Below are 14,487 nucleotides of genomic sequence, written 5' to 3'. Positions count from 1 at the left end.
AAACTATTCCCATTGGCAGCACATTGGCTCCTGACTGCACATGTAGTCTCCTTAATTGGCTCATGACTGCATGTGTAGTCTCCTTAATTGGCTCATGACTGCATGTGTAGTCAGTGAGTGGGACAGCAGTGTGTTTGCAGCGTGGGCAGTAGTCAATCGGACTCACCGAACTCTGAGGGCGGCAGCTTAAATGCTGAGCTGAAGTCAGTGGGTTTTTTGGCAACTAGCTCCCAGTAGTGCATTGCTTCTCCTGCTCTTGATATATGGATAGGAAGTGGAAGCTTAAAAATGCTTGATGATGAAATGTGAGTGTCTTTATCTAATATTCCACTAAATATTCAGAAATTGTGTTCATCCCATCAACCTCATACATCCCATTAAAATAGTAAGTAGCTATTTGTTTTATTAAACTTGTTTTTATTCTTGCAGATACTTACTGTTACTTGTAAATACATTACGTTATTATATCATTTATGTATGTGTCCGTATCTCTTAACACAAGTTAGTTTAACCTCCTTTTTGCTAGTACAACTGAATTAATGTGTCGCGAAATGATGTAGGTCTAAAAAGTGTGTCACCAACATAACAAGTTTGGAAAGCTCTGTGTTAAATGATAGTGTTAATATTAATGCTTTTATTGTGCTCTGTAAGCTTTCTACCTATTAACCCCTTAGTGACCAGAGCACTTTTCCATTTTCTGTCCGTTTGGGACCAAGGCTATTTTTACATTTCTGCGGTGTTTGTGTTTAGCTGAAATTTTCCTCTTACTCATTTACTGTACCCAAACATATTATATACCGTTTTTCTCGCCATTAAATGGACTTTCTAAAAATACCATTATTTTCATCATATCTTATTTACTATAAAAAAAATTATAAAATATGAGGAAAAATGGAAAAAAAAACACACTTTTTCTAACTTTGAACCCCAAAATCTGTTACATATCTACAACCACCAAAAAACACCCATGCTAAATTGTTTCTAAATTTTGTCCTGAGTTTAGAAATACCCAATGTTTACATCTTCTTTGCTTTTTTTGTAACTTATAGGGCCATAAATACAAGTAGCACTTTGCTATTTTCAAACCATTTTTTTTCAAAATTAACGCTAGTTACATTAGAACACTAATATCTTTCAGGAATCCCTGAATATCCATTGACATGTATATATTTTTTTTTAGAAGACATCCCAAATTATTGATCTAGGCCCATTTTGGTATATTTCATGCCACCATTTCACCGCCAAATGCGATCAAATACAAAAAATTGTTCACTTTTTCACAAATTTTTTCACAAACTTTCAGTTTCTCACTGAAATTATTTACAAACTGCTTGTGCAATTATGGCATAAATGGTTGTAAATTCTTCTCTGGGATCCCCTTTGTTCAGAAATAGCAGACATATATGGCTTTGGCATTGCTTTTTGGTAATTAGAAGGCCGCTAAATGCCACTGTGCACCACACATGTATTATGCCCAGCAGTGAAGGGGTTAATTAGGGAGCATGTAAGGAGCTTTTTGGGGTAATTTTAGCTTTAGTGTAGTGTAGTAGACAACCCCAAGTATTGATCTAGGCCCATTTTGGTATATTTCATGCCACCATTTCACCGCCAAATGCGATCAAATTAAAAAAAAAAACGTAAAATTTTTCACAATTTTAGGTTTCTCACTGAAATAATTTACAAACAGCTTGTGCAATTATGGCACAAATGGTTGTAAATGCTTCTCTGGGATCCCCTTTGTTCAGAAATAGCAGACATATGACTTTGGAGTTGCTTTTTGGTAATTAGAATGCTGCTAAATGGCGCTGCGCATCACACGTGTATTATGGCTAGCAGTGAAGGGGTTAATTAGGTAGCTTGTAGGGAGCTTGCAGGGTTAATTTTAGCTTTAGTGTAAAGATCAGCCTCCCACCTGAAACATCAGACCCCCTGATCCCTCCCAAACATCTCTCTTCCCTCCCCTACCCCACAAATGTCCCCGCCATCTTAAGTACTGGCAGAAACTCTGCCAGTACTAACATAAAAGGTATATTTGGGCTTTTTTGTGCATTTTTTGTTAGCATATTTACATATGCTTCTGTGTAGGGATCCCCCTTAGCCCCCAACCTCACTGATCCCCCACTAAACAGCTCTCTAACCCTCCCCCTCTGACTTAATGTGCGCCATCTTGGGTACTGGCAGCTGTCTGCCAGTACCCAGTTTAGTGAAAAAAATGCTTTTTTTAAATAAAAAATGTCCCTTTTCTGTAGTGTAGCTTTCCCCCCCCCCCCAAGACCAACCCCCCACCCCTTCCAGATCCCTTAGATGGTGAAAAAAAAAACACGTTTATTTAATGTTTTTTTTACTTTTCTTTCACTTTTTTTCTGTAGTGTAGCGGTTCCCACCCGCTCCCGCCCCGTGCACGCGCCCGCCACCCCCCGTGCACGCGCCCGTGCGCGCCCCCGTCGGCTCCGCTTCCGATCCCGCCCCCCTCCACCTTACGCATCTCACCGATGGCCGCCCACCCGCCTCCCAAGTCAGCTCCCACCCACCAACGATACCGGCCATCGATGTCCGGTGCAGAGAGGGCCACAGAGTGGCTCTCTCTGCATCGGATGGCCAGACAGTGTTATTGCAGGATGCCTCGATATCGAGGCATCGCTGCAATAACCGGAAAGCAGCTGGAAGCGAGCAGGATCGCTTCCAACTGCTTTCCAAACCGAGGACGTGCAGGGTACGTTCTCAGGCATTAACTGCCTTTTTTTTTTTTTGAGGACGTACCCTGCACGTCCTCGGTCATTAAGGGGTTAACAATGTTGTCTGTTGTGACTGAGGAGTGCTGGTAATGATAATAGCTTCCCACATTTTGCTGGCAGTTTATTTTAACTTTTTATTGTGAATATGTGTTTTTAATGTCATCTGGCAATTTGCTGCTTTTTAACCAGTTAACAACATTGACTGCAGAGCCTGCTTTATTACTACAGCTCTCAGTAAGTATTGTGTTGTCACTAGCTGGTGCCCTTGTGCAAAAAAGGAAAAGCTAGTGCCTTTTTTATGCAGGAACCTCTCCTTGTCTGTATAATAAATGCTTTATTACTACAGCTCTCAGTAAGTATTGTGTTGTCACTAGCTGGTGCCCTTGTGCAAAAAAGGAAAAGCTAGTGCCTTTTTTATGCAGGAACCTCTCCTGGTCTGTATAATAAATGATGCTTTATTACTACAGCTCTCAGTAAGTATTGTGTTGTCACTAGCTGGTGCCCTTGTGCAAAAAAAGTAAATGCTAGTGCCTTTTTTATGCAGGAACCTCTTCTGGTCTGTATAATAAATTATGCTTTATTACTACAGCTCTCAGTAAGTATTGTGTTGTCACTAGCTGGTGCCCTTGTGCAAAAAAGGAAATGCTAGTGCCTTTTTATGCAGGAACCTCTTCTGGTCTGTATAATAAACAATGTACATTCCCTCCTGTAAAACAGTCACTGCCGAGTACACTCCTATGTCACCCAAGATATAAGGTGAGATCTACTGGGTCTAGACACTTCTGAGTATCTTAGTTATGTGCACTGAAAACTAAAGAGAACAAAACTGTGCTGGTTTTGTTTCTATGTATGTGGATTAGATAGACTGATTGATTTAAGGTCAGTACTTCACTCTGTCATCCTAATGTTGTTTTCCTTCAATGAATAAACTTTTTTTTACTGCAGTTTCCCATGCTTTTGGGTTTTCCTGTTTATAACACATCACTTTTTATTGTCTTTCTGTAATATGATGATCTGTCTGTCATTTATTAAAAAGCATAGTTTTTATATTTTTAGTATTAAAAAATTATTTTATATGATATATTATTATTAGTGGTTTTCATATTAAATCCTCAAGTGAGCTGTGATATCTCTCAGTGAATGTATGGGGGCATGGAGTCTTGCATCTTGCCTGGTATATTGTGTCATTTAGCTGGCATTCATGTGAGTAGGGGAACTGATTGGCAGATTTAATATGGTATATGATGAGTGGCATAAATGAGGGAAGGGAGTCATGTGGCAGAAAACTGTAATAAGTGGTTGTAAAAGGCCCTTAATCTTAATCAAATGTAGTGTATTACTGGCACACAGTAAGTAGGAGCAGGGGGGCACTCCATCTTGTCAAGTACAACTGGCATATAATATTAATAAAACATTTTATTCAACTATTATATATTTAACTCATGTAAAAGTCACGTGGAAGTGTGTATGTGTGTGTATCTGAGTGTGTGTGTGCTTGTCTGTATATATTTGTGGTTTATCCAGCCTCTTAGTGTGTATTCCTGTGGGTGCTTGTGTATGTGTGAGTGATGATGTATGTGGCTTCTTGTCTGTGCTTTTTGGGTGCCTGTTTGTGTGCATGTGGTGCCTGGTTTTGTGTATGTTGGTTCCTATGTGTATATGGTATCTGATGGTGCTTGCGTGTCTGTGTGTGTCTGTGTGAGTCTTCTTGTATATCTGAGTGCATATTTCTGTGTGTGATTCTGTATGTGTCTGTTTCTGTGTGTGTCACTGTGTGTGTCTGTATGTGTTAATGCCTCTGTATGTCCTAGTGTGTTTCTGTGTGTATGTGAATCTATGTATGTGTGGGGGCCCTGATTAATGGTTTTGTAAGGGGCTGTACAAGGATGTCAGTAGTATGTTAGGACTGTACATGGATGTCAGCAGTTTTCTGGAAATGTACATGATGTCAGCAGTATGCTAAGGCTATACATTGATGTTAGAAAAAATATATATGTTTTTTTCCATTGAAATTCTGTTTTTATAGCCTTATTTCTATCATTTCTTAGGTGCTTTACTTTCCTTGTAATTTAACTATTAGATATAGAATTTCATAGTGGGCAGGGTTTCAGTACTTGGGCCACTGAATTGTACTCGCCCCCTGGTTCCAAAATTGCCAGTCATCCCCTGCATTTTTATGCATTAGTTGCATTAGGGAGTTTCTGGTTTTAACATGTGGTCAGATTGTTTGGAAGCCTTGTTTGTGTGCTTGTATTTCATCCTGCCTGGGTCAGAATTCAGTCTACACCAAAATCGCTATTTGAAAAGATAGATAACGCCTTTATTACCCATGCCCCAGCTTTGCACAATTAACATTGTTATATTAATATACTTTATAACCGTTTAATCTCTAAATTTCTGACTGTTTAAGCCACTACAGACAGCCTCTTAGACTGCTAATTTATGTGTGTATTATAGATAACATTGTTGTCTCTCCTGTGGGGTTGTGCAGGACACAGCACTAACTGGCTAAAATGCAAGTCAATAGATAATAAATAAATAGCCCTGAGATAAGGGGACTGTCTGCAGAGGCTTAAATACAAGATATTAGATACTATTCTAATCGTCATTGTGTAACCGGCTAATTTAATCGTAAATTTAAGTTACCTCTATTAGGTTCATATATGTGCTTCTCAGGCCTATCATAGCCACTGCCTCACTAGCCTCTGAGCTCACTGCACGTCACTGATCCATACCTATACTGAAGTATTGGCTATAGAAGAGTTGTGTAAAAATATAAATTTAAAGGGACAGTCTAGTCAAAATTAAACTTTCACGATTTAGATAGGGCATATAATTTTAAGCAACTTTCCAATTTACTTTTATTTTCAATTTTGCTTTGCTATCTTGGTATTCTTAGTTGAAAGCTAGAACTAGGTAGGTCATAAGCTATTTTTTTAGCCCTTGAAGGCCATCTTATCTGAATGCATTTGAGAATTTTTCACAGCTAGAGGGTGTTAGTTCATGCACGCAGTTACCTAGGAGTCGGCACTGATTGGCTAAAATGCATGTCTGTCAAAATAACTAAAATAGGGGGCAGTCTGCAGAGGCTTATATACAAGGTAATCAAAAGGTAAAAAGTATATTAATAGAACTGTTTTGGTTATGCAAAACCTGGGAATGGGTAATAAAAAGATTCTCTCTTTAAACAATACAAATTCTGGTGTAGACTGTCCCTTTAAGTAAATTAGAAAGTAGTTTAAAAATCACACTATGGAAAAAAAAAAAAAAAAAGGTTTCATTATACTGTAACGTATATTTCTGGGAGAAAAATTGCCTGTTTTACACAAGCTAAGAATTATGTTATGAAATATTTAGCCATGTTCATATCAAACATATTTGTTATTTAGGAGCGATATTCTTTTAACCTGTTACACAATCATTGTGGGCAGTATCCGGTCATGCTCTCTGCAAAACACAAAGTTTACCATGAGAGAGAGAAAAAAATAAAAATAGTATCATACCTGAATCTTTTTCTATACAGTCCATCAGGGTCTTTTTACGCGGCTTTTCAGTCATCTCAGCATTCTCAACTGTGTTAGAGAAACAATGGAGATCAGAGCAGTAGAGTAGACACTTTCTCACGCTTAGTTAGCTGGAACCATATTTTATGAGCTAAACAATTTAAAATGGCAAAAAAAAAAAAAAAAGCCTCTATAAACACACACAGTCATCTTGTGTTTTATACTTCTGCAGAGAATTTCACGTTTTATATAAATAAGAAAATCGTTGACTAGGATGTTAATAACCAGAAACCAGCTTTGTTAACAAGTATTGATCTAGGCCCATTTTGGTATATTTCATGCCACCATTTCACTGCCAAATGCGATGAAATAAAAAAAAAAAAATTGTTACCTTTTTCACAAACTTTAGGTTTCTCACTGAAATTTACAAACAGCTTGTGCAATTATGGCACAAAATGGTTGTAAATGCTTCTCTGGGATCCCCTTTGTTCAGAAATAGCAGACATATATGGCTTTGCTTTTTGGTAAACACACGTGTATGTATTAAGCCCAGCAGTGAAGGAGTTAATTAGGGAGCTTTTAGGGTTAATTTTAGCTTTAGTGTAGAGATCAACCTCCCACCCTCCTGATCCCTCCAAAACAGCTATCTTCCCTCCCCCACCCCACAATTGTCCACCATCTTAAGTACTGGCAGAAAGTCTGCCAGTACTAAAAGAAAGAATTTTTTTTTTTTTTTTTTTTAAATAACAGCTTTCTAACCCTCCCCCCCCCCCCCCAATTTTTATTTTTTATTTTTATTTCTGTAGTGTAGCTGCCCACCCCCCCCATACCCCCTTCCTCTCCCCCTCCCAGATCCTTTGATAATTTTTTCCCCAGGATCGCTTCCACTGCTTAAAACCCCAGACGTGCCAGGAACGCCCTTGGTCACGAAGGGTATTTTTTTGTAGGACGTTCCTGGCACATCCTCATACATGAAGGGGTTAAAGGACATTGACCCCAAGAGGGATTGAATGATGTGTTCAGAGCAAAGATTAGCCTGACAATTTCTTCATGCATTTTTAAAAATATTAGCTGTTTAAATATTGAAAAAATAGTAAAGTTAATGTCCATAAAGCAGTGGGTTCCACCTTATTGTAACTTAGTTTACCTTTTCTGTTGAGGCCAATTAGGAATGGTTATAAACGGCTTACTAGAGTTTGCAAACAATGACAATGTGTAATATAGCCGTGTCTGTATGTCTATGTATTGTATGGACTTTAAAAATTGCATGCTCTATCGAAATCATGAAAGTTTAAATTTGAAATTTACCATCCATTAAAAGAAATAAGTTTGTCACACAAACAAACAAAAATATAAAAAAATTATATATATATATATATATATATATATATATATATATATATATATATATATATATATATATATTTTTTTTTTTATTTTTTTTTAAAAAGGGACTACTAAATGCCACTGCCCTAACCAAATGACTAATCAAAGTATGCAAATCTTTAGGTACATAAGAGAACAGTAACTCACCTATGATCTGTGAGCCTAGCCTTTCCAGCTGAATGCAGAGACGGTCAAATATTCCTTTTTTCACCCCAGAGGCAGCTATGAACTTATTCTTTTCAGCTTTTAACTTGAGGCATCTAAAAAAAAAAAAAAAAAAAAAAATATATATATATAAAATGTGTATTTGTAAACAAATATTACTATTAAAAGGGACAGAGTAAGTGCTGACAGGGGATGCATACGTAAAAACAAAGATATGAAACAATGCTCCTTTAGTAAAAAAGCAAAAACATGTTGAATCCAAGTAAACATAAAAAACAGATTGTGTTAAACAACTTTTAAAAGTAAAATACTTTTAAAATGGTGAATACATACTGCAATGATTTCTATTATGTAGTGTTTAGTTTTTTTTTTTTTTATCAATGAAAAAAAAGACTGTTTTGTATCCCAAAATTGTAAACCATGTGGGTGCATATTATTGAACAGAAGCATTTTTGTAATATGTGTATTAGCAGAAATGTTTCTAAAAAAACGCTATAGCCGTTTCAAAGGTGTATTTAAGTATGCACCGTGCACCAGCATTTTAAACACCGCACTTGCTCAGAGAGCCTAAGGTGCTTGTACCATCTAGTAATGGACTCAGTTGCCGACATGATACAAGCCCCACTGGTGCTCAGAGCAGCTACACTAAAACAGTGTACCGTAGATACTCTAGTAGAACGCAAGATCTTTGAGACATAAAATAAGATACAAAGTGGAGGGGTCGCGGTATATTTGAGAGTTTATCCGATTTGATGCTGCCTTTAAGATGTGCACTAAACATGTCCCAAACATTATCAAACCAGAATTTCACTCAGTCTTTGTCCATCCAGCCTTTTGGTTGAACTCTCAACGATGATGGAAATTTCGCATGTGTGCGGCAGAGTTTTTAACTTAAAAATAACCAGTGTTTTCAGTTTTGTGCCAGCCATACAGGACAGAATGACTGAAGCGAGTTCTCATGACCCGTATTCTGCTGAAGCTATAAAATTCAAACACCAACCTCACCAGCTCGTCATACAATGCTTCATTTAAGCTAGATGTTAGAAGTGTCCGTATCAAGCAATAATTCAGCTACTGCTTGTCAGTTTGGTATAGCAGAGAGTACAGTTCGTTACTAGCGTAAAAAGAAAGCAGAACTAGAAATGATGCCGCAGACGGATATCATCTGCATATCCAAAACTGAAATCAACTTTATATGATTGAGTCATGGAGCACAGAAATAACGGCTATGCCATTTCACGAACCGCTATACATCTCCAAGCATTAAAACTCAAGAAGTCTGGTGAGGTTGGTGTTAATACGAATTTCGTAGCTTCAGCAGGATGGCGTACACGCTTTATGGAAAGGCAAAATTTAACGTTACGCCAAAGAACAAAGCTATCTCATAAACTGCCAAAGGATCTCTAAGCAAAGATTGACAGCTTTCACATATTTGTTCCTAAACTTCATTAACACCACAACTATGAGCCTGGTCAGATTGGCAACTTGGATGCAACACCCATGACGTTTGATTTGATGGAAACCGTTCTGTTCATACCAAAAGGAGAGAACACTGTTCTCGTGAAGACAACCGGTCACGAGAAAACTCACTTCAGTGTCGTTCTATCCTGCATGGCTGATGGCACAAAACTGAAACCACTGATTTTTAAAGGGAAAAACTCTGCCAATAAAATGCGAAATTCCCATCTGGTGTCCTTGTTCGAGCTCAACAAAAAGGCTGGTTGGACGAAAACAGAGTGAAATTCTGGCTTGATAATGTTTGGTGCTGTCGAACTGGCAATCTGCGCTGCAAAAGAGCATTACTGGTGTGGGACATGTTTAGTGCTCATCTTAAAGACAGCATTCAAATCAGCAATAAGTGCACTGACATTGCCGTTATTCCAGGTGGATTGACATCACAACTTCAACCGCTCAACGTTTGTCCAAACAAGCGATTTAAAGACAGACTTTGCCAGATGTGGGCCGATTGGAATGCACTGATGCGGTAACAACCACCACCAAGTCTGGCCTGCCTCAGATATCACTGTTTGTCGTTGGGTTAAAAAACCTGGGAATCAATGCCGCCAGAAATTCAGAAATCCTTCCGTAAAAAAGTGGCATAAGCAATGCCATGGATGGGAACGAAGATGATGCCATCTACGAAGATAAAGAAAATTTGGAGGATGAGACCAAGGATACTGTTGATCCTTATCTGGATACTGCAGAATCTCAAGATGACATAATTTCACTGTTTGCAGAAGAGGATTTAGACACCGATTTAGGATTTTAATATTCAGTACCGGAAGGCCTGTACTCAGTAGTTTACTATATTCCTTTGTTACTGTTTACCGTATGTTACAATTACGGTATGTACCGTAAAATTTTGTTTTCATTTTTTGATATTAAAATGTATACTTTTATGCTCCGTAAAATAGGTTTTTTTTTTTTTTATTATTTATACTTTTTTGCTCCTTGTGTCTTGAACTTTTCTCCCATTTCCAGATTATAGCTATCCCGTTGCATTATACACGAGTGGCGTTATACTAGAGTATCTACAATACATGTACAGTGTATATTGCAAATGTGTTTCTACTTGATGTTATTCATCTATGTGCATTTCAATTTTGACCGGAATATACCTTTAACTGCTTTTCTTCTACAAGCTTAAATGGAAAGGAAAGTCAAAATTAAACTTGCATGATTCAAATAGAGAATGTCATTTTAAGACACTTAAATTCACTTCTATTTTCAAATGTGCTTTGTTCTTAGTATCCCTTGTTAAAAAATGAATATGCACATTTACACTAATGGGAGCTGCTGCCAATTGGTGCCTGCAGACATTTGTCTCTTATAATTGGCTAAATAGATATTTTCAGTTTCCTATCAGTAGTGCAATGCTGTCCCTTCAGAAATGGATAACAAGAATGAAGCAAATTTGATAATCGAATTAAATTGGAAAGTTGTTTAAAATTTTATGTTCTATCTGAATCAAAAGAAAATTTTGGGGTTTACTATTCCTTTAATAGAAATTTGACTTTAGTACTACTTTACTGCTGTTCCCATCTGATGTAATAATGTATACAAACCTATAACATTGAGATCTGACTAATAAAAAAAATAACATTTGTAGCAATGTTATACATTGTTGTAAACACTTGCCATATAATGCTAAAGCCTTTTGCACACTCCCGAGACCTTATGAGCCTACCTAGATTCACTCTCCGAACAAGAGATCAAGAGAAGATAATTTTGAAAAGTTGTTACAAATTACAGACTGTATTGCGAATCTGAAAAACCTGAGTAGATTCAGTAGAGGTGGTGTACCTGTTCAAGGGGATTGCACTATTTCTTCCTTCAATTCGAGGTGTTTAATTCAAGACAAAGAAAAGTTTTGGACAGCGTATACTCCCATTGTGATATTATATCGCTATTTTGTTTTTGGTTTATATACCACTTTATATTATTTGTGATATTTGATTTGTCACACTTAACACTGTATTCTGTTGCAGTTTCGCATAAAGCACAATTTTTTCATTGTACCCGATTAAAGAGGATGTAGTTAAGATGAATTTGTTCTGTGGCTCATCAAGCATAGAAATTGTACACTCGTTTTAACGGGCAGTAAACTATTTTTATAATGCCTATGAACACCTCAAGCATACAGTATATTGGGGGAGGGGGGGGGAGATGTTTGCAGTACAGGAACATTTTACAAAAAACGCAAAATAATTGGAGTCTAAGCCGTATGTGTTCTACAATCTTTCTCCCCGATTTGTCAAGGACTTGGTAACAAGTATTTTCTCAGAATTTCTTGCCTCCCCCCCTTTTTTAAAAATTATACCAAGTATCCTCGGCCAAACAGCAGACATTTTTTCCACTTTCTGCGATGAGATTTTTTAGTAAAAAAAATAAAAATATTCTGCAGGTCATTTTGAAATGTAATTGCAATAACTATGAATTTCAAATAAAGATTTTTTTTCCAGACAAATTTATTTTTCATCTATTTACTGCCCCCCTGGTTCAAGTGTTCACAGGTACACATATGGCTTAGCAAGAGCTGGTGCCCCAGAAAGCGTATAGAATTAAAAAAAAAAATGCAACAGATAATAAAAGCAAGATTAGAAAATCTCTTAAAACTGCCTGCTCTGATTCGTTCAATTTAAAGGGACGCTAAAGTCAAAATTAAACAGAGATATAGATATAGATATAGATAGATATAGATATAGATAGATATAGATATAGATAGATATAGATATAGATAGATATAGATATAGATAGATATAGATATAGATAGATATAGATATAGATAGATATAGATATAGATAGATATAGATATAGATAGATAGATATAGATAGATAGATATAGATAGATAGATAGATAGATATAGATAGATAGATATAGATAGATAGATATAGATAGATAGATATAGATAGATAGATAGATAGATATAGATAGATAGATATAGATAGATAGATATAGATAGATAGATATAGATAGATAGATATAGATAGATAGATATAGATAGATAGATATAGATAGATAGATATAGATAGATAGATATAGATAGATAGATATAGATAGATATAGATAGATAGATATAGATAGATAGATATAGATAGATAGATATAGATAGATAGATATAGATAGATAGATAGATATAGATAGATAGATAGATATAGATATAGATATAGATATAGATATAGATATAGATATAGATATAGATAGATATAGATAGATATAGATATAGATATTTTTAAATGTAATATTATGTACGTTAAGAAAAAAAAGTTAAAATCAGATCATTGTAATTAAAATACAAATAAGAGCAGACTTCTGCTAAAGTTACACTTCAATGACTAATGGACCATTTAACCATAAAGCACCTAGCTACAGCCTCTCCATCATAACCTATTGCCCCTGGTAGCTAGAATTTGGAAAACAGTTAACCCTGTGATTGCCAGGAAGGGCTACAATACAATAGCAGTCCTCTCTGGCAGCCAGCATTAAAAAGTATCTCTGGAAGTTTTGTTTTTTGGTCACTCCAGCAGACTGAGCCTGCCGAGGTGAAGATAAACAGCAGACAGAAGTGGGAGAGGATCATTTTGAAATTCTGCTGTGCACACTGCTAGAGAACAAGAGCAGCTTTCCTCTGACTGTCAGAGGCTCAGAGCACATGGAGACCAGACATCCAGCAATAAAGGCAAACAGCACTGACACTAAGGCCTCGATGCAAAAAGCAGCATTAGCTGCTCCGGAGCCAATGAGGGCAGACTCGCATATGTGAACCTGCTTCCCATAACTCAAGAAGCAGTAGAGATTAGACCGCTGCTTCTTACACTTGCACATCAAAACTGGCAAAGAAAAATCACCTCAAACTCACTCAGGGTGATTGACAAGCCCTTCTCTCACAGGATTGGTCCCACAAGGGAAAGGGCAGGCTTTTCACGCTCACTATAGTGTGTAATGATATATAAGGGCAGCAGAAAAACCATGATGATTCATTGCCGGTATGCTGCGAAGGTGAGCAGACAACTTCTCAAGTTAAGGATCTTGTCTGCTCAACTTATAATACACGGAGCTACGTAGCACCAGCAGATAATTAAACAGGACATGATCATAGTCCTAGGACACAACGGTTGTAAACAGCAATAAAGTTCTCTCATATACATTAAAGGGACACTGAACACAAATTTTTTCTTTTGTGATTCATATAGAGAAAGCAATTTTAAGCAACTTTCTAATTTACTCCTATTATCAATTTTTCTTCGTTCTCTTGCTTTCTTTATTTGAAAAAGACATCTAAGCTAAGGAGCCAGTCAATTTGTGGTTCAGAACCATGGACAACACTTGTTTATTGGTGCTGTCCAATCAGCAAGGACAACCCAGGTTGTTCACCAAAAATGGGCCGGCATCTAAACTTAAATTCTTGCTTTTCAAATAAAAATACCAAGTGAATAAAGAAAATTTGACAATAGGAGTAAATTAGAAAGATTCTTAAAATTGCATGCTCTATCTGAATCATGAAAGAAAAGTACAGTGTCCCTTTAAGTATGAGGGAGATTACAGTTTCAATGGTAATTATTAACAAGAGAAACAGCATTCCCACTTTTGTACACAGCTCTGTATGTACTGCCCCAGGTTATGAAGCCTTCCTTAGCAGGTGATTAAAGGAACAGTAAAGTTCAAATTTAACTTTCATAATTCAGATAGGGCATGTCATTTTATACAATTTTTCCTTATACTGCTATTATCAAATTTGTTCTCTTGGTATTAGTTGAAAGCTAAACCTAGGTAGGCTCATGTGCCAATTTCAAAGCCCTTGAAGGCCGCCTCTTATATCAAGATATTTTACAGTTTTTCACAGCTAGAGGGCATTTGTGCCATATAGATAACATTGTGCTCACGCCCGTGGAGTAACTTATGGGGCACTTATTGGCTAAAATGCAAGTCTGTCAAGAACTGAAATAAGGGGGAAGTTTGCAGAGGCTAAGATACAAGGTAATTACAGGTAAAAAGTAATATAACTGTTGGTTATGCAAAATTGGGGGAAGGGTAATAAAGGGATTATCTATATTTTTAAACAATGAAAATTCTGGAGTAGACTGTCCCTTTAAAGGCTAATTTCTAAAACCAAGCCACATCCTCTCTCAGTTTGGCTGTGAATAGATAACAACATTTAATGTTTGTTCATGGGTGCCATATAGATAACATTGTGCTC

General features: G+C 36.8%; 1 protein-coding gene across 1 annotated transcript in view; it reads right to left on the bottom strand.

The window, feature by feature from the left end:
• ORC6 (origin recognition complex subunit 6) overlaps positions 1 to 14,487 on the bottom strand; it is a 42,268-nt gene that overhangs the window by 3,803 nt on the left and 23,978 nt on the right. Inside the window, exons 5-6 of the mRNA XM_053701872.1 lie at positions 7,772 to 7,884; positions 6,239 to 6,307 (exon numbers count right to left, since the gene is read on the bottom strand). Of these exons, the coding sequence (XP_053557847.1) occupies positions 6,239 to 6,307; positions 7,772 to 7,884 (182 nt within the window). The remainder of the gene's footprint in view (positions 1 to 6,238; positions 6,308 to 7,771; positions 7,885 to 14,487) is intronic.

Source organism: Bombina bombina, chromosome 1 (genome assembly GCF_027579735.1).
Source record: "Bombina bombina isolate aBomBom1 chromosome 1, aBomBom1.pri, whole genome shotgun sequence".
NCBI classification, from domain to species: domain Eukaryota; kingdom Metazoa; phylum Chordata; class Amphibia; order Anura; family Bombinatoridae; genus Bombina; species Bombina bombina.
This window is presented reverse-complemented; position numbering and strand designations above follow the sequence as displayed.